This window comes from Struthio camelus, chromosome Z, assembly GCF_040807025.1.
Source record: "Struthio camelus isolate bStrCam1 chromosome Z, bStrCam1.hap1, whole genome shotgun sequence".
NCBI lineage: Eukaryota > Metazoa > Chordata > Aves > Struthioniformes > Struthionidae > Struthio > Struthio camelus.
In genome coordinates this window covers 37,906,902-37,927,163 of record NC_090982.1, presented here as the reverse complement: position 1 = coordinate 37,927,163, position 20,262 = coordinate 37,906,902, and the positions used below count along the sequence as shown (strand labels likewise).

General features: G+C 35.5%; 1 protein-coding gene and 1 long non-coding RNA gene across 3 annotated transcripts in view; one reads left to right on the top strand and one right to left on the bottom strand.

Moving 5' to 3' along the window:
- The window catches only part of LOC104150303 (long-chain fatty acid transport protein 6), a 40,815-nt gene that overhangs the window by 7,602 nt on the left and 12,951 nt on the right, over positions 1-20,262 (top strand). Inside the window, exons 2-5 of the mRNA XM_068927264.1 lie at positions 2,167-2,373; positions 4,478-4,636; positions 5,688-5,812; positions 16,934-17,128. Of these exons, the coding sequence (XP_068783365.1) occupies positions 2,167-2,373; positions 4,478-4,636; positions 5,688-5,812; positions 16,934-17,128 (686 nt within the window). The remainder of the gene's footprint in view (positions 1-2,166; positions 2,374-4,477; positions 4,637-5,687; positions 5,813-16,933; positions 17,129-20,262) is intronic.
- Positions 18,378-20,262, bottom strand: part of LOC138064472 (uncharacterized) — a 28,513-nt gene continuing 26,628 nt past the window's right edge. For both annotated transcript variants that reach the window (XR_011137731.1, XR_011137729.1), the window contains one exon: positions 18,378-19,601. This is a non-coding gene — a long non-coding RNA (uncharacterized lncRNA). The remainder of the gene's footprint in view (positions 19,602-20,262) is intronic.

Genomic DNA, 20,262 nt, shown 5'->3' with positions numbered 1-20,262 from the left:
ATTTGTACATCACACTGGATATCTGGTAAAGATGCGAGACACAAGATGGCCAACTGGGTCTGGGTCAAATGATAACTGGCTGTTGGAGAAACCAAGAAATCTTCATCATTAGCAAATCACCTTTGATTCTCCTTTCTGCAGTAATTCATGGATTTGTCTGTGCACCAATAAACAGCGACAGAGACTGCTGTACTTTTTGTAGCTTTTTTCAGAGCAGAAATGCAGCTCTAGCTGCTTCAGACACGTGTTTCTCTTAATAGGTTCTCACTTAACCCAACTCGCACCAGACAAACTATTCGTGTGTTTAGGACACATGCTTAAAAGGAAGACAGAAGTCAATACCAGAAGCTAAACAGCATATCGTTATCTGTCACGCTAGGTTAATTAATAGCTATTTTCCGTTAGAAATAGTACTGTTTTATTTTCATATTTATGGCTACAAAAATATGCCCTAATTTTACATTATGGCAGCAAAGCAAAATTACTATGCCAATGGAAACTTCATTTCCAGGGCATCAGGTTTTTCTCAGAAAACACTCTTGTCCTTAAGATTGCTTTCCAGTCTCAATATTTTGTCTGTTATTATATATAGTGGAAGGGAAGTATTCTAATTTCACATAGGAGACTGTCTTTTATATTTCTTGACGCGATTTCTTCCTGAAATCATTCTGCTGTGTAAAGAAGTTAGGACAGAAAAACATAAACGTCACGCTCAATCAGATATATTTGCTAAATCTTATATAGAACACCGCAAAAATTCATAGAATATACAGAACTTGTCCTGTATGGGCTTTAGGCTGGTAAGATATTTGTTTAGTCAGGGACTATAGGCTCTCTCTGTATTATGGTAAAGGAAATTAATATGTTAGTCATTAAAACATATTCAGTAGTCTGACATTAGAAAAGTAGTTTTCTGAAAGATTAAAAATCTTTGCTTATGTTAGTGTAAAATTTATGCAAGGGTTTTTTACTTGTATCTGTACCTTTGAGAAAAGACTTTGGGACTGAAGTCAGGAGTTCAAATTCTGGCACTGGCAATGCCTCATTATGAGGTTCTGGGCAAGTCATTTCAATTTTGTTTTTCCGTCTATAAAAACTGAGATAATAACTTACATTTATACCTGCAGGGCTATTTACAAGATTAATTATGTAGGCTGCAATCCAGCAAAGCACTTAAGTATAAATGTATCTTTAAGTGTATGAATAGTTCCATTGACAATATGAGTTTTCCTCTTCTTGAGAATTTTGCTAGATTAGTACTTTAATGTCTGTGCAGTGTTCTGAGAATGTGGCAGACTGAAAAATTACTATAAATAAATAAAAATAAATACCAAATGCATTACTTAGGACTTGGCTTCTATTTATATATTTTCTTCCTGTTTAATCTGGGACTCTCTATCATTTTTTCTTTCCTGCTTATTTATGCTACTGTTTTTATTTTATAAAATTGAATTTGTATTTATCTGCAGGAAAAAGCTAATAGAAGGAATGGCTTTCAGTGAATATACGCGTGGTTCTGAGAAAATTTTCTAAGGTAGTTAAAATCAGATTTGCCGAAGTATATGAAACACCTAAAGAACCACATAAGTACGCACATGGTTTTTCAGAAGGGTCTGAATAAGCTGATGCCTGTGCCATATTTTCATTCTGTGAAATTCGGGCACCTACATACACGATAATGTGGACTGTTTTCTTTTTTAATGAGTCACTTCTGTGCTTTTGGAAAAAATCCTGCTTGACGATAGATTGCTGTTGCGGGAAACCTGGGTTATAATTACTGGCTGTGTATATATTTGCCTTGCATCATTAACTGATTTCTTGATCATTTATTTGAAGCTGAAGCTTAACTACACTGTATTCTGGTCTTAGAAATGATCGATGGTTATGCAAAATGAGGTGGGAACCAGAAGATAGCAATCAAGGCTCACTATTTTCCCTTGATAGCTTGTTGACATTTAGATCGCATGGGGTCAGCAATATTTGTGACAAATTATACGCTATTTTCAATGAATTTCCATTCCAGTTCATCATTTTATTGTATGCATTTATGTCCGTTATTCCTCTTTCTATTACAAAGATTAAAACTGTCAGAGGAAAAATACTTCACTTGAATTTAGTTTCATGAAGATGTAAGGTAAGTAACGTTATTTTATATTGATTTTCAAGATTTGCTTGGGACTCTAGAAGAAATTCTTCCTAACCTCCAAAAAGACGTTAGTGTTTGGATAATGACCAAAGACTCCGCTTTGCCAAGTGTGCATACCCTTTTAGACAAAATAGAGGCTGCTTCTGAAGACCCTGTTCCAGTTGATCGACGCTCTGCAAACAACCTCAAGTCATCTGTTCTCTACATATTTACTTCAGGAACAACAGGTACAGGTCTCCTAAAGAGTCAATATTTTCCTAAAGCTTTCTTCTGGAAACTTATTCTTTGGAATCTGTTATGAGTCTTTGTATCATTTCATATCTAGAAGCATTATGGTAGGAAATAAGCATGCTTCTTATCAGTGACTATTTATATTTATTGTTTTAGGAGCTTCTCTTCCTCCTTTCTTGCCAAATTGCGCAAATAGTATGAAAGAAGTTTTATCTTCTTTTATTATGTAACAACTAATGTAGTTACAAAATGTTTTGCCTATTTTGAGGATTTACAACTGTAATAATACTATTTTGTGATCACAAAATACAGTATAGCTAATATAGCTCATATTTTATCCAGAACACTAGAAAGCCATTTTAAAATAAGCAAATACACGTTTAGTTCTTCTTCCTTAAGTCATCTTGTATGCAGGTCACTGTAGAGACAGAAAATAGGATTAAGTTACTAGCCCTTTTAGTTTAGAAACAGATGGCTGAATTTATTACCAGTGCTCCAGCAGCTAAGAAGCTAAGACTTTGTAAAAACTGATCACTGACATGAAAAGCAGCGTGATGTTGTTAAGATAAGCAGATTGGCATTCTCATTCAGTTGAATGCTGCAGTTTTAGCCACAAGAAGATTTCAAATCAAAATGCATTTTATGGCTTGATTCCCCCACACAAATAATTATGTGTTTGTTTTGGAGTGTGGGAAATAATTTGAGAAATAAAAGTGTAGTTCTAGAATAGGGGGAAAAAAAATAAAAAGCTCTAAATATTGTTCAGAGGTCAGGTATGTTTGAAATACTACTAATACAAATCTAGTTGAGCTTGCTGGTAAAAGTGAGGAGTTCTGGCGGAACAATATTATGGAATCCTCCAGGGAAGCTGCAGTCTTGTTCTTGTAACTGCATTCAGAATCTCTGTGTAAGGTCTCGATGAATTTTAGTCATGTGGGATTAAAAGTATTTTTGAATGCTTTTATGTGTAACAGTAGTTTACATTGCATTTCTTATGTGTACCATGTAATTAAAAAAAATAAGGGTTGTTTAGTCTGAATATGGAATACATAGTTCTAATCTAAAATAATTCAGCGTTTTCTCACTTTCTGATAACGCAAGAACACAGCGTTGCTCATATAACTAATGGCCAGTAAACTTGGTTAAAAGAAAGTAGTATCTTGCAAAGTCTGTAGTTAGCTGTTTGTAAAGGCAGAAGGAAAGCAACTCAAGACTTTCTCTAGAACACCCCTTGCTCTAAGTGATTCCTTGACAGCATAGGCTTATTTCCTATTCCCATCAGTATGAGGGGTTATGGAATTCATCAGTTCTGTTTCATTACAATTGTACAAGTTCCCTGTGCTCCTCATCAGGAACAAGCCTGGATTTCTTGCATGTGTGCATCTGTGTCTAGAACAGATATGAAGCAAGAACCTCCCCCCCCCCCCCCGCCCCGACTCCACACAGTGAGTACCAGAGAGGAGCCCAAGGAGAGCTCTTAGCTCTAGCATGTCGGTCTCTGTGTCACTGAACAGAAATTCTGTGCTGAACCTGAAGGATCTCACTGAGAAGAGCTAATTAAGAGTGGACTCTCAGCATCTTTTGCTGAAAACGTTTAATTCTGTGTAGCCTTCACAGTGTTCTGAATCAAGTAGCTAGATTTTAGAGGAACGCACTTTTAGATTAAACAGCCACTTTTTTACCTGGTATAGACCCCATACATTTCCTAGGCATATTTCGCTCACTCACTGTGGTTCTTGCCTAGAATGCTACTTCGTATTAAAGAAGTCCCTGTGTACCATAAGTGCTTTTTGCTCCCTATTGATTTTATGTAATCTGATAGTGCTGTAGCCATGGAGTTTCCTCATGTTTCCCTCTATCTGAATTGACTTGACATCTGATTAAACAACTAACACGGGGTTACAAACTGGCTTACGTATCTTTATGTGTATAGAACAAACACATATAGTACTGTATTAAACACCCAGTTGTCTGTTTAGCTAAATGGATGGCTGAAAATCCGGCTACGAAAGGAAATATTGATTCTGTTACAATTGTAGAGGCCTCCCAGAGAAAAAAAGGAATTTTAACTTCTCTTTAACAGATGCTTTTTCATTATAGGTCTTCCAAAGGCTGCAGTTATCAGTCACATGCAGGTTCTAAAAGGAGCTGCTGGACTGTGGGCTTTTGGTGCTACTGCAGAAGACATCATTTATATTACTCTGCCTCTTTATCACAGTGCAGCATCTCTCCTTGGTATCGGTGGATGCATTGAATTAGGTAAGGCTCATTTAATTTAATTGCATTGTTAATAGAGAATGTATTAAAACATATTTAGGTTCACTGGCATTAGGGGAACTAATGTTTTGCCTAAACTGAATGAAAATTATTTTCTAAGTAGTTTTACGGTTCCATATTTTTGGGGTAGAGGGGTGCATTGCAACAGAGAAGGATCTCTTTTACCAACTATTTTGGGGATATTGGAAAAGGATTGCTTATAGTGTTTTCCATCATGAATTTTTTAATTTTCTTTTATATTTAGGGAAAAAATGTAGGCAGATATGTAATATTTTGATAGTGTGTATAGCACGTTAGTCTGTATACAGACTGAGCATTGTACATTGCAATAGAGCTAACGTGCTTAGGTAAACTTAAAAGGACTGAAAAAATATTTATAGTAAATATATTCAGTTTTGTGATATATCATTACATGAAATAATAACTTTTTATATTTGTTTAAGTTGTATTCTGTTTTGGCATGGACTACACAATAAGTATTTTACTGAGACAACATAGGTGACCTCAGTAACTCTCTTAGGATAGATTTATTTGGAACTTGATGACAAACGTTTCCTGTTTTCTAAAGCATCAAGCCAGACAAGCCAGGGCAAGGGAGAAGATCAGATGCATAGGATTATGGATTAATTCTGTCTGAATTTGCATCAATGAATACTTTCTTTGCGGAAAAAAGGTTTCAGTGATCACCAAATTATTTGCTAATTCAGGCTGAATTTGTTGAATATTTTCAGGTGAACTCTTTTTGGATAATCTCACAACACCAACAAAGGAAAGCTGTCTTCTTCCTGTAACCGCTGTGTATCGGTTGGTTTACTGGTTCAGGAAGAAGAGTGGGTTCATCTGCCTTCTTTGTCTAGCAGGGTTTGAACATGCATCTTCTAGTAAAACAGCTTAACTACCAAATTGTATGGCTCTCTGAATGAGGTTGGTCTTGGTTCCTCTCGTGTTCTGTTTTGTAGAAATAAGGAAGATCTCTAGCTAAGCTGCCATATAGAGAAAATGTTTCATTTCCTGTTCTATTGTTTCCATAAAGGTGCAACTTGTGTGTTAAGAAAGAAGTTCTCAGCTAGTCAGTTCTGGAATGACTGCAGAAAGTACAATGTGACTGTCATTCAGTACATTGGAGAACTTTGCCGTTACCTTTGCAGCCAGCCAGTGGTAAGTGGAATCAAAATGAGGGCTATCCAGCTGTAAGTTCTTTGTACATTTATTGCTCTTGCTGTATTTATGTTAAAAGGAAAATAAAACTGTACTGAACTTGTCCCTCTGCCCCTCTTCTTATGTGAGGTTCCTCAAGTAGTTGGTTGTCTGAAAACTGTAAAAAAAAAAAAAAAAAAAAAAAAAAGGTTGAAATTAGGAAAAAGCATATTAAAGGAAAAGATTTACAGTGAGGCTGAAAACTGATTCAGTATCATTTGGTGGAAAAGAAATATTGTTTAAAGTTTCACAAAGTGAGTTCAGAACTCCTAGATTACTGAAAAATGCCTCTTCAGAATTTTCAGAACTTTGCTTCTTGGCACATAAATGAATGAGACATCTCAAGTTTTGTAGGTCATGTTTTAACACTATTTTTGGCTTGTGGGACATGCTTGAATTTAGATCATTTAGACCATATTTTATAATTTTGAGGAGACTCGGTCCCGGGCAGCAGCTCAAAAGAAAAATGTTAATTGTTCTAATTAGAAAGCTGTTCCAGACAACAAAGGTAGTTTTGTTAAAATGCCATTCCTGCCTGAATTTATTAGCCCTAATTTGAAAGTACTTCTTTTGCTATGGCAGTCATCAGTGTTGTCTATCTACAGTGTATCAAGTACTAAGTATGTTGAACCGGTTGTAAATGCCATTAAAAACTTACTCAGGTTAACTGAATTAATTCACATTCTGGCTACTTTATGGTATGTTCCTGTATCTTCCCATTGGTGATGTTTAGGCTAAGTTAAGCATCTAAAATTGGATAGAATTAATTCAAGACCTAGTATAGAATAATATAGCTAGAACAGATCAAGGCCATAACGTTTTGCACAGCAAACATAACTTAATTTCTGTCCTCGAGTGCTTGGTTTAACTGTGTCAAAATGAATTTGCAATAAACATTCTTAGTCTAGTAGTTAGTAGAAACTGAATTTCATCTTGCTAATTCTGGTGACTGCTCTTCCGTCTGTTTTATCCATCTAGGCTGTCCTGTTCTGTTTCAATAATAAGCCCTAAATATGAAATTATGAATAATCTTACCTGGTAAAGCATTTTAACACTCTTACACAGTAAATGATGAGCATAAAGAGCTTTTATTTTTAATGCTAAATAAAACTAAATAACTGCTTGCAAGTACCTGTATTACATTAAGCAAAAAGAACGGTATCTTCTTTTAATTTAACACATTATTTAGGAAAACACAGAGGTTTGTGAAAATGTGCAGAAGGTAGATGCATTGCACCTAATATCTCTTTGAACATTTTCCCTTTGCCTCTGTAAATTATGATACTTTCATTTTGCATTTCAAATATATAAGCAGAGGATTATTTCCTTTCCAGTGGATTTTATTCAAATGACTCCTGTTTTAGGAAATGGTGGCAATAATTCAAATTAATGAAACTGAAAATTCTTTTCTAATCTAAGTCTCATTTTAAGATTTTCCAGAATAATAACCTCCTCCTTCAGCAGCATTTAATTAATTACAAAAGAATGTAATTCAGCCTTTTTTTCCAGTGGAATAAAAATGTGCATTTATATTTCAATTTGCAGACCAGAGTAGTTAATCGGAAAACCTAGTGTTCAGAAGACACTGTATTTTTTTTTTTCTCCGGAAAATTTTCAGAAGTCTATTTAAGTAATGTAGAGGTAGGATCAGAGATCCTGTACCACTATCCATGCTTGCCTCCCAGCAAAGAGGTTATTTCTGGATTAAAGCGCATCTGCCATGTCTGATGTCCCAGTGACCACCACTGGCTATGATGTGAATTCAGAACACTGAAATCTCCCCCCTCCCCTTTTTTTTTTTAACTTTATAATTATGTAAACATGAAGGTACAGTATATGAAAAAACCAAGCTCAAAACTATGGGGAAAACCAAAACAGCCAGCTTTATATATGGTAATTTTTCTTCATTATGGGCTAACATGATTTCCCCAAAGCCTTTCCCCTTCTATTCAACACTTTCCAGCTTATAGTGTTTGCAACCTCAGATCTTAATTATTTCCCCTTTTCTGTCCTATAATTGTACAGTTAGAGCATGGCATTTTGTTTTAACTATTTTATCCTGTTCAGTGTCTTAAAATAAGATTAATGTACCTCATTGTCTAACACAAAGTTTTTATTTCGTTTCTAGATCCTTCCCAGACCATAATAAAGGAGTTTTAACTCTCACAAATAATGTTAGCTGTGCTATCATTAAATAACCTCCTATTTGTGAATAGGAGATGGCCTGTGAGGCTACTTTTTTACTAGCAAGCTAAAGAGAAACCTAATGTTTTTTCTCAACAAAAAAAAGTATAAAATGAATCCATTTTATATTTATTAGATTGTTAGATTAGACTTAAAGGAAAATACTAACTATTTGTCAAGTAAGAACTGGAAGAGAAACTTGTTCCCACAAGTAAGTGGAAGGATTCTAAATATATTATGCAATCCACTATTATTTTTCAAGTACGTGAAATAATTTGTCAGCTTATTATCTCTTTTTAAGTTTCATTAACTTAGAAGAAATACATATACTGTCAGCATGCAAAAGATCTGGCTAAGAGGAGTTTTAAAACTCTGTCAAGATACTGTGTGGACTGAAGGAGCAGTGTTCTCAAGGTTAAAGTTCTATACAGCCCTTCTAATGAGCACATCTTAAAATCAAAGGAATTCTCTAAAGTGCTTCATTTGTTTCTTTAAACCTAATACTAAATTTGAAATAAATTGTGTATTTGTAAACAGTTCATTATGGACTTCTAGGCACAACAAGCCATAATAAATGAAGTGCTTTTTCCTCTCCTGCTTATAGATGCACTCTAGTACAAAAAGCCATTTAGCTGTTTTCCAAAATATCTTTCTCACCTATCACCTACCAGTTCACTGGTATGTCTGTCTTATCCCTTGTGGAAAGAAAACAATAAGGGAAGATTTATCAGGAAGTTCTGTGGCTGAGGCATCAACGTAGGAAAGGCCCACACTGTGGCCTCTATCATGTGAAATTACTGTCATGATGCTTTTCATTTTATACATTTCGGACAAAACTCTTGTCAAGTCTCCGTGGTAGCATATAGATGCTTGTCTTAGCTTTCCTTATTAGTTCTGTTTTGTTTGATCTTTCAGCTTCCCACTCACATCTGCCACAGCTTTTGAAGACTCTCTTACTGTGGAATTTCTCTGCAATCTGCTCTGTAACCGGTGTTGTAGTAACATGTGGTGTGGAAAGACCACTCATTAGAAAAGGAAGCCTCGTCAGCAGCTCTCCCCCACCATGCTTTTTCTTCCTCAAGTACAAGTACAAAGACCTTGAAGTGTGTGTTGTGTGTAGCTTTTGCTGGGCTACTAAATAAGGGAGTCCTCATGACTTCCTCCCTCCAACCTTTTTTTTTGCTCTCTTCTCATGTTAGTGAAAGTATGAAAAGCATCAGTAGCTAGAAAGTACTCTAATACATTAGCGCGGCTACTTCTATAAAAGAGGATATTCAGAAAATTCATTACTTGGTCTTGAGGGTTGACTTTGCTCAAAGTCTTTATTAAAAGATATTGAGCAAATAGAGCAATTTCTTGCTCTAAGAAATTTCAGAAGAAAGTATGACATAGCATAGCTCCCTGTTTCTTCTTTAAGCAAAGGCCTTGGAAATACTTTTATTTGTGGATATATTTTCCTTAGAGAGTTTCATTGACCATTTAAAGTGTATACATAGTCTTCCTAATGGACTTGCTGGTTTGTTTCAAATCTGAAGTACAGAGTTACTAAAATGATAAAATCACTCTGGAAGCTTTTGGAAAGATATGGATGGTAATGCAGTATCTCTTTTGTGCTTTTCTGTAAAGGAGACCTGGATTCTGAAATAGTTTACAAGTACAGATTAGAAATTGATTTTCTAGATCATTGTGTCCTGTTTCCTGCTCTCATTACTTGTTATATGTTATGATCTCAATTGTATGATTTATGATGCCTTGTATGAACTTGTTAAGGTCTATATTAAAACTAAAGTTTACTTCTACTCATATTGAAAGTCTGTTTCACAAGCCATCAAATGATTGCTTAGAAACTTTTTTCAATATCTGTCCTGTTTTATCTCCATTTGATACTGAGCAGGTGTTATCCTTTGGCATCAGTAACATTTCCTTGGGGTTACCTGCAATGTATAAGAGTATTCATACTGGCTTTCAGACATTTTATTTGTTAAGCTGAAACAAGCCAGTCTCTCTACTAGCTCCCGTTTGGCCGAGGTTCCTTTGGATGGGATTAAGCTCTCTGAAGTGTCTTTAGAAAAGATGCTTAAGGATTTATTTTGTTAAAACTCTTCTGTCTTAGAACAATAGTGATTTAGAAGGGGAAAACAAGGAATTTGATGCTGCTGGGATCAGCAAAAAGGATGCACACTTATTTCCCTGCTGTTGACTCAAGTGTTGTGGGAGGAGAGGAAGGACAGGGAAAATATTTGTTAGATAGGACTGTCTTCCACGTGGAAATTAGTTCCTTTGAAGGAAGGGAATTTGATAAAGTAAGGAAGAAAGGAAAAATGAGTCAGAGGGCACCACTCTACAATGCAAGATTTACTTGCTATCCTGTTTTATTCCCTGTTGGAGACATGCTTTTGTTCAATTTATATTCGATACTAGATATTGTTCTCTCTCTTATCATTATCACATGGAGTGGAAATTTGACAGAGCCTTAGCAGGTTTGCAGCATAAACATTTTCTTACATACCCCAAACCGGTAACATATCACAAGTTACAGACAGCTACATCTCCACCTTCCATCAAAGTCTCTGAATACTCTCTATATGACATTATGATTTTACTTATGTCAGGGTGCGAATTTTGCAATTCATCTACTCTTCTTGTAACCTGTGCTTTTTCAATCTGTGACCAGTTGTGTAGGTACTAAGGAGAGGGCATTCTTAATCCAAGTTGTTACTGATTTACTAAGGTATGAACAATGCCCAAAAGGGGAATGTAAACTATGTTAGTACAAGGTAATAACTCTTAATGGAGTTTGAAAAACAGATAGACTTTTAGACTGGGAATGTATTCGGCACATCTGATGAGAAGCTAAGAAACAGACCTGAAGATTGAAGTGTGCGTCCAAAACTATATCAATTGATCTAATAAAAGATACTATGTATCACAGAAAACTTTGCCTGTATGATAGCCTTAAACTGCCATGTCTGAAAAACAGTGTTATTGACAAAAAGGAATTTAGAAACAACAGTCTATAATCTTGTCTATTTTGCCTATTGCCTTCTGATATTTAAGTCCAATGGCCTTACTTCCCTTGGTCTCTGTCCATAGGATGATTATGTCTCTCTTCTGGTTCTTTTTACCAATGACCTTTATCTTCCTGAAAAGGTCTGCTATAATGCTCCTAGAGTTTCCTTGTTTTTAGGGAGCAATGGTTTTCAAAATCCAAACCAGCACTGACGGCTAGTTGATAGGTTAGCTAGCACGATGTCTCAAGAGTTTTTGAGTCTTTAAGAGGTCATGTAACTTGGCCAATTCTTTTCCTTCTGGTTTGTTTTCCTAGATACTCATCCTTTTGGTTGAACTTCTGCAGTCATGCAGAAAATGTCCCAATATTGAGGCCAAGAAACTACATTCATACATTTACAAAGGGAAGCTCCATGTTGTTCCCAGGATTTGTAGGAATGCAGAGAATATTCCGTGCCTGCTTTAATTCTCTGAATTGACCTTTAGAAAGTTCTGTGTATTATGTTTTCATTTGTGGGCTCCTGAGACAATCACCAAAAATACAAGGGTCTACTTTGTATTTCTGGGTGGAACATGGACAAAAGTGACTTTTTATGTTCGTAGATAGTCTCTAAGGTAAAAAGTAAAAGTAAAGGTAAAGAAAACATTTTCCATAAGAATAGCTAAAGGAAGAACACTTCTGTTAGAATCTAATCCTGTTAGATTATCAGGAGATTCATTAATGAAAGAGTGCTGAGAGTGAGCAATGCTACAGAGCAAATAACCAATTCCTGAGCTGGAAGGAAGTGTCTTGTTCCTCTTTATAATAAATCTAGAATTCCTGTTCCTTTCTTATGGTGCCTGTCTTTTCAATACCCTTCATGTTTTCCTTTCCTTTTATTTTTAAATTTGAGTATGTACTTCTCTGAGGAAAAAATCTAGCTGCAGTTCATAATGGGATATTACTGCAAAGTGAATGTAAGCATATATCCTGAAGAATTTATTACATCTGTCAATATAATAGCAGTAATGGCAGTACGATATCTGTCATCTCTACTCACTGTACTAACTAAATTACCTGATTTTTTTCTTTTCTTTTTACAGGGCTTGTGGATCAATGGGATCTTTGTGAATGTATTGTTACATACACTTCTTGTAAATACATGAATGTAAATCTAATGTGGTCTGTCCGTATTTTGTATTTAACAGATGTTTGAATTTCTCAAGCCCAGGGATTGCTCTTAGTTTCACCAAGGCCATAACACAGGAAACATTTCAAGTCTCCTTTGCTTAAAGTTGCCTTTGCTTCTCTCCCACTCAGCATTTCCTGCTGCAGAAATGGTAAAAGTAGGACAATGAAACTATTTTCTTGGATTCTTTTAAAGCAACTGCTGAATACATTTTTATATAGCTGCAGCCATGAATCCTTCCCACACCCAATTAATATAGTGTTGATGGCACTTTAAAAGGTATTTCATTTATCAATGACTTAACCATGTATAGTTCACTTGGTTTACAAAGAAAACTTAAGAAGGAAAGATTGGCAGATGAAAAATCCCAGCTATGTGGTGTTTAGTATAATAAGGCAGATCTTGACTTGTCAATTAATTACTATACAAATGAAACAACCACTCAGAAAGGAGAAATAGTGTATCAGAAATTGATTTATGATATATGCAGACCTTTGGTGTGTGGTTCAAAGAGCTTGGCTGAATATGCTGTGGAAAAGTCCAGCTATAAGATAACAAAAATGCTTGTTTGTTAATGCTTCAAAAAAGTATTGTTTTTACCTTTACTGTTAAAAACAAGTGAATCTAGATCGAATCCCCATTTTACTTCAAAGTCACTCCATGAGGAAAGGAAATCACAGTGCAGGAAAATAATATAATTTCTATACTTTTAATAACTTTCTAACTATTTAAAGTTAGAAAATATTCTTACTTTCGGTTATTCTACAGTCAGCTTATAAATACTGCCTTTCTCATCACCCATAGAGAACTATTAATCACGTTCAGAAACACAAACATAAACAAAGCATGAACAAATTATCACAAGACACAAGTTATTTGAACTGATCTTTGACAGTCGGCCAGGGCAAGGCACTGAGTCTGTGTAAGCAAGGTATTATGAGGGAATTTAGCTCTCAGTGAAGGAAGTGGTGGTACTGCACCGTTGCAGCAGACTGAGAATGTGCAAGCAGATAATTATTGCAGAGCAGCTGATGAACAGTAACTGCTGATCTGCCACAACTTGCTCAGGTGTCAGGAATGGTACAGGGACTGCTGCGTTTACCTGCCAGCGAAGGTGTGTACTATGTGACTTCTTAAAATCTCTCCTAGTCCGTTAATTCTGTGCACCATAACAGTGGGAAGCTAATTTTTGGTTATACCTGAACATGGCAGAAATTGAAGCATGATTGTTTGGTGCCCTAATCTGTTTAAAGCAAACGTGCCTGCATATTTAGTTTATTTAGATTTTCATGCATATCGTAGAACACGCTAATTGTGTACCTCTCAACCATATTTTTAGAATTTGTTGGCTTTATCATCCCTCCCTTTTCTTACTCATTACGTTTTATTCAGAGCCTAAGCTTTCTGCCACAGTGACCATGGATACCTATATGCGTGCACTAAATTTGGACTCTGGCAATGATCTGGACAGTAATACAGATGATGAATACTAATAGATTAAATCATGAAAAATGTGTTCTTTAAAGGGTTATATACATTTTATTGCAAGTGATTCACTTTCCATAGCAAATTAGCTACACACAAAGCTAATAGCAATTAATATCATGTATTAGTTGCAAAAAAGAGCTATATGAATTTAGTTACCTGTAAAACTAATGTAAATTATCATTATTTTAAGTTTAAAGTTTCCCTCATTTGTAATCATTCTCTTTATACTTGCTAAACATTAAACAATAAGGAGATTATATTGCATAGGGTTTCCATTCTTATAGTTGAAAGACTGCTAAAATGTGTGATGGTTTTAAGGCTTTTTCTCCAGAAAGCTCTGCAGTACTCTTCAGTGAGTCTTGCATCAACAGATGGGTACACAGTGACAGAGCTGACTAAATGAGTACTACCGTTGCAGCAATGCAGTCTAATAGGAAATTTAGCTCAGTTGTGAATGATGTGTGAGTAAATGAGTTACTGTCCTCTGTTTTAAGAAAACTTGCTTTCTGCAGTCAGGTTTTGATGACTTCATACACCTTTGTACTTCTGCAAAAGGGCTGAGCCTTAAGAGACTAGCTCCTGAAGTGCAGTAGCTGTGCCTGGTATTGTTGATAGGTATTAATGTTGCAAACACAGAGGAATTCTGGCCAGAGTATCAGGGATAGTTTGCCTCTTTTCCACTAGAGAAAGCTTTAGAGTGACTTTGCGCTGTACTAATGCAAACCAGCTAGAATAATATCAAGAATTGAAGTAGTTTACCCTATAAATAATGCTATATTTGTCCTTGTGGGGGAAAAAAAAAAAGCAGAGAGTAGGTGATTGTTTTCTAGTTCATCCTAGTTTGTGTCTCTCCAGCAAACTTTCAACAATACTCCTGTTATTCCTAAAGTATAAATCTAGAAGCAAGCTCACTTGTTCATTACCTTGATCTCTAGAGAGTTTGAACGTTCCTCGCCTGATGAATGACCCGCTCAATTAGTGTGTACGCATGCACACGTATTTGTCTCTCCTGTTCACTGTGGAAAAAATGATTTCTGTGAAAGGATCTCTTGTGCTATTTTTCATATGTTAGCAAAGGCTGCACATTTGAATAATTCAGTGACCTCAGCAAGGGGTAAGTGCAGTTCACTTACTGACACGTTACTTTCAAATTAATAATCAAATTGAAAGGAAAATATCACATATCGCAGCTTAAAACAGTGGACAGTTTTCTGGAAAAAAGGTTAAAAGCTTTCCTGAGAAAGTTCAAAGTAGGACCGAAACACTTTCTCTTTAAAAAAAGATATATATACATTTATATTTATATTTTTATATATATATTTGTTGTTCATTGAAAGTATAGTGATCTGTGAATGTCTAATATAATAAACATTATTTCAGATATATGAGGATCTACACTGTTGCATTATAATATTGCATCCGAATTGAAAAATCGAATCACTCAAAAAAAAATTACCTCTCTAAGCCATTTTAGAAGCTTTGTTTTTGGCCACGTCCACCTGCAGTTTCCTTGTGCTGTGTAATGCAGCTTATGTTAATAATGATTTGGCAGGAGATTAATGAAGTATGTGATTACCTGTTTAGAAATGACTGACGAAGCTAAAGTAAAGTAGGAGAGGAGAAAGAAAAAGGGAAGAATTGGGCTGATGTAAGAGCATAATTGAACAGAATGGTTAGTGACAGGGGGAGGCTGGTCAGTGACACAGTTTTGGGATAATATAGCAGGATAACGCTATACAAGATCCTGATCTGCCAAAAGCTATCTGTGTATAGTGAAATATGTGAATTCATTGCTGGATCATTTGAGAAAGACTCTGAAACTCCATAAAGGACTTTTTTTCTTCCTCCTCTGAGTTTTTGATTTGGAAGAGGGAAGAAGAGAACTTAAGTCTTCGTGATTTAGAGCAGGAACTTGAAATGTCACTCTGGGTGCCCCTTTTGTGACCGAAGTGAGAATTTACCATCCTCAACAAAACCTCCCTGAATTTAGCCAAGACATAAGCCTCTGAGGAACAGTACTTTCTGTTCATTAGGCACTTCCTTGTTTTTAAGCTGCCAAATGTTTAAAGATTCTCCTGTCAGTCAGCACACTTGGATATCAGGGCATGCACGGCTGACCAGATTGCAGCGGGGAGGGGTGCAGTACATTGGAATAGAAGAACAGAAAGAAGGGACTTCCTGTTTTCTATAAAGAGTATGTGATCAATATAATTATTATATATACAGAGAAAGACAGAGATATTTATATACAGATAAAACTTTATGTATATATATATAGTGTGTGTGTATGTATATACAGGCAGTGTACCAATACCAAAGTAGTATGCAATTCTAAATATATGTGATAAAAAAGGATATCAAACTCCTATATTTAATTTGTGCTGTCTCATGGCTAGAATATTCTGTACTGGCACTTGCAACAATTGAAAAGGGAGTCCGATTGTAAAACAGTGTAGTAAAAAAATACATTTTAGGTCTTTTGCCTGCTAATGCTTCAACCTAAATCTGATGGTATTTTCAGAGTGCTCCTTGCAATCACAAGGTTTAGAAATATATTCATAAAATTAGATATTCTCACTGAAGTGGATGAACACATGCTATTGTGTTTCTTGTATTAAAACATGAGATTTGGCAACAATAAAGACTGAGAATCACCAGGAAATAATGTATTCCAAGTAACACTGAACAAAACCTGCAAGTGTTAATACTGAAAGAAATACAGAAGATAACTCGTATGTTTTGAATGGGAAGCAACAGAAATTACAACTGCATGAAATCTTGATTGTTTCTTATAAGCAGTCTGAAGATACAAGAAAGAAACTATTAATCTCTGCTGACTTTAATCCCTTGACAGAAATAATGCCTGCCTTCCTCTCTTTTTTCAATTTTTCTAACTGCAAAGTGGAAAAGGCTAAGTGGAAAAGGAGTGACAGGATAAACCTTTTTAAAATATGGAAGCACTTCTATGAATTAATGTAGTCATTATTCAGGCAATATGTTGCTTGTGCAGTAAGTTATCAGCATACACATAATAGGTGTTTGATTGCAAAGTTTGCTACATTGTAGTTGTAGCCTAGCTGTGACAGCTTTTTTAACTGTTGTTTTTCTTATTTTTTATGTTGTATACTTGATTTATTTAAGCAGGTACATTTCCTCCATAATATTTGCAACAGTCAAATACAGTTATCATAATATAGTTATTGTTACACAGTTGTTTTTTTTCTTTTAACAGAAGGAGGGAGAAAAAAATCACAAAGTCCGCCTAGCAGTTGGAAATGGAGTAAGAAATGATGTATGGAGAGAATTTTTAGACCGATTTGGTGCTGTTAAGATCTGTGAGTTTTATGGTGCTACTGAAGGAAACATTTGTTTCATGAACCACACAGGAAAAATTGGATCTGTGGGACGTACCAATTTCTTTTATAAGGTGACTATTTAATTCTGTTTTACTTTGGAGGGAGTGCTGAAGGTAACCGTATTTCTCAGTTTGACCACAGGTTATAGGGCTGTAGTCGTAAGTCTAGGGTAAAATTTCTAATTCAGTTATTGCAAGTTTAATTTACCCTGTAATATCTTGGAAGCGGCCCAAGTATTGCAGATAGTGCTTATTGCCAAAATAAGTTATACATTCAGCAGGAACACCAAGATTTATCTTAGAATTCAAGAGAGTCAAAAAGGTCTTCTCTTTGGAGAGTTTTGAGTTGATTCGGAATATCTGTCCAAATCTCTACCATATTAATGCATAACAGAGGAAGTTGGGTTTGTTTTAATACCTAAGAATTTACGATCAGTGAAATATACTTGCAAGTCCCGTGTCCTGACTGAGTGTTCTACAGATTATGTTTACAGCTGTTTTCAAAGGACATATTTGTATTGCATGCTACCATATAAACATTTAACATAAATAAGGATTAATGGTAATAAAATATAAGCAGAAATACCTTTAAGAGATATTTTATACCTATGCACAGTTAAGAAGAAGTAACTCAAACTACTTTACATCCGGTTTATTTCATTATTCCTAAATTTCAAAGAGAAAAAGTTAAAAATATAATCACTGTTTTTACATATGACACAGTATTTTCCAGCTGTGTTAATTAAAAAATTCCATGCCCCTTTATCTATCATGTCTGCTATATTTAGTTTGCACTCGTTTACTAAAACCAAAAAGACTCTGCAGGCAGGAACTGGAAACGCTCAGGAAGAGACCACAAGAGAGAACATGTTTTTCAGAAACCGTTCAGAGCTTGGCAATCTAAGCAGATTTACTCTGCTCATTTTCTAAGTACATGATCTATATAGTCTGTCGTAGGCACAGTGGATGTCTGGTTCTGACAAATGCCTGTGAGGAACTCCAGAAAGGTGCAGATGCACTATACAAAACTAGAAATCGAGAATTTAGGGAGTAGTAGCTGAATGAGGAACCTTAAAGCTCATGGTCACATTTGTTTCAGACTTTTCTAAGCCACATGCTTTAATTATTTTTAAATCTCTTTTTTTCTTGGAAATCTTATAAAAATTTTACTTTTGTTCCAAACCTGAGTAAACTTCTTTTCAGAATTTCACAACTTTTGACAGAGTTTTGTTGTAATTAATTAATCTTCTGGAAATGCCATGTATAGGTTACAGCAGATAACCTCAGACCTAGTCCTTTATCTATTTATTGGCTTATTTTTCTGTATTTTTAAACAACCTAATGTGTGAAGTGTGATACTTTGCGTGTGTTAATATTGGCATTTCATATACCAATAAATACTGTTTGTATTTCCAAAAGGAAGATTAGAATTTTTTTTGCACGTGAAATGTGCTACTTATTCTTCTTTAATGATTAGACTTATGATTTGAGTTAGTCACTGCAAATGAGGAGGAAAAAAAAAAGCTTCTGAAAACTGCAATTAAAAACTAAATGCAGTTGTAACTGTATACTTGACCTCACTAGACATTTTTGCTATAATTTATGCATTATTCCAATTGGAACTATTTTAGTCTATGGAAACATCAATATAGTCTGTTAAGATAATTATGGATTGTCCCCCTGCTTACTCAGTAGAAATATGGAAAGACTATAAGATATTTTATGAACCGGAAAAAAGCCATTCATTGCATTTGGCTTGGCTTTGAAATCAATTCATATTCTGTCTTTTTCAATACTCTCTTTTCCCCAGAAATAAATCTACAGTAAGAATTCAGTAGTTATTTCTGTACTTTCTGTTCTAAGGAAAGTAACTAAAGCACATATTTGTGAGCGGGCTGAATATTTAGCTATTACCATTCTCCACAGGGGCCTGTGGTATATACTGGCTCCCAGCCCCTACATCAACGTATAACATTTGGCATTCAGTGTCTGTAGAATCTGAGAGAAGAATAAAGATTGTCACTGGAAACCAGATCCAATGTGGAGACAAACTACCTCGCTTTGATTACATGGGCATGGTGTGTCTAGCCAGGCTGGTGGGTGGATTATATGACCCATTTTATATGGGAATAGATCTGTCCCAAATATCTTCCAAATGGAGGAGTTTTCAAGTACTTCTCCAAAGCTCCATCAGGACTTTTTTTCAGAAGTAATGTTTTGACGCAGAGCACCTCGGGCTGCGTGGCTTCCCTCTCTTTGGAAGAATCCTTGTCCGTGAAACAGCATGGCATGTTATTTTTTTTTTTTTTATATATTACAGTAGTGACACATGTCATATTAAAAGTCCTCCAAAGAAAGAATCTGTAACTACTGGAGCTCTGATGCTATTGCCTATGCAGTCTCGCTGGAATGACCGTTCCTTCAATCGGCTTCATGCCACTTTCCAGTTTGCAGGAGCAGCCAGCTCCCCCATACGTTGAAACAGAGTAGTGTTCACGTGAAGCAGGGCTTGGTTAGATTTAGTGCAATTTCAGACAAGAAAAGCCTAGAAGAGGTGGAGGGAGAGTAAAGGAATGTTAAAAATATAGTGAGATATACTTTGTTGTATGTACATACATACATATGCATACATAGTTAAATAAATACTAAAGTTTCGGGACCTTCTTTTGTATGTGTTTTTGATTACTCTGCAATTGAGTATTGTAACACAAACTATCTCTGTATTATAATGATTTAGATAAGTTGATTTGGATTGAGTTCAGACTTGTTGTTGTTTTTTTTAAAATACATTTTACATGTTTCAATCATCAGACAATGCATCTTGAAGTATAACTGTTGTTTGTTTTACGTCACTCTGAATGACATCCACTGGACATCTAGCAGCATGTAAAGGAGAGCAGCTTTATTTCTGTTTCTCTGACCCTTGAATGATCTGCAGTTGGTAAGGGAGACTGTCTACTGCTGGAAGCCAGAGAATGGCACAGAGAAGGCCCAGGCACCCAATTCCTAAGTGTTTCTGTCCATATAGTTGTCTGAGGGAGCAGAAAACATTACTGAAATCTGAGAAGAGGAAAAAAGAACTGCTACTACAATTTTTGAAACCTTATTCCCTTGACATGTGGGTCAATGTAAGGAGAGATCTTTAGACGTACTCTCTGGGGATTTTTGAAACACCTGTTTCTTGAATTGTGAAGAGAAAGAAAGAA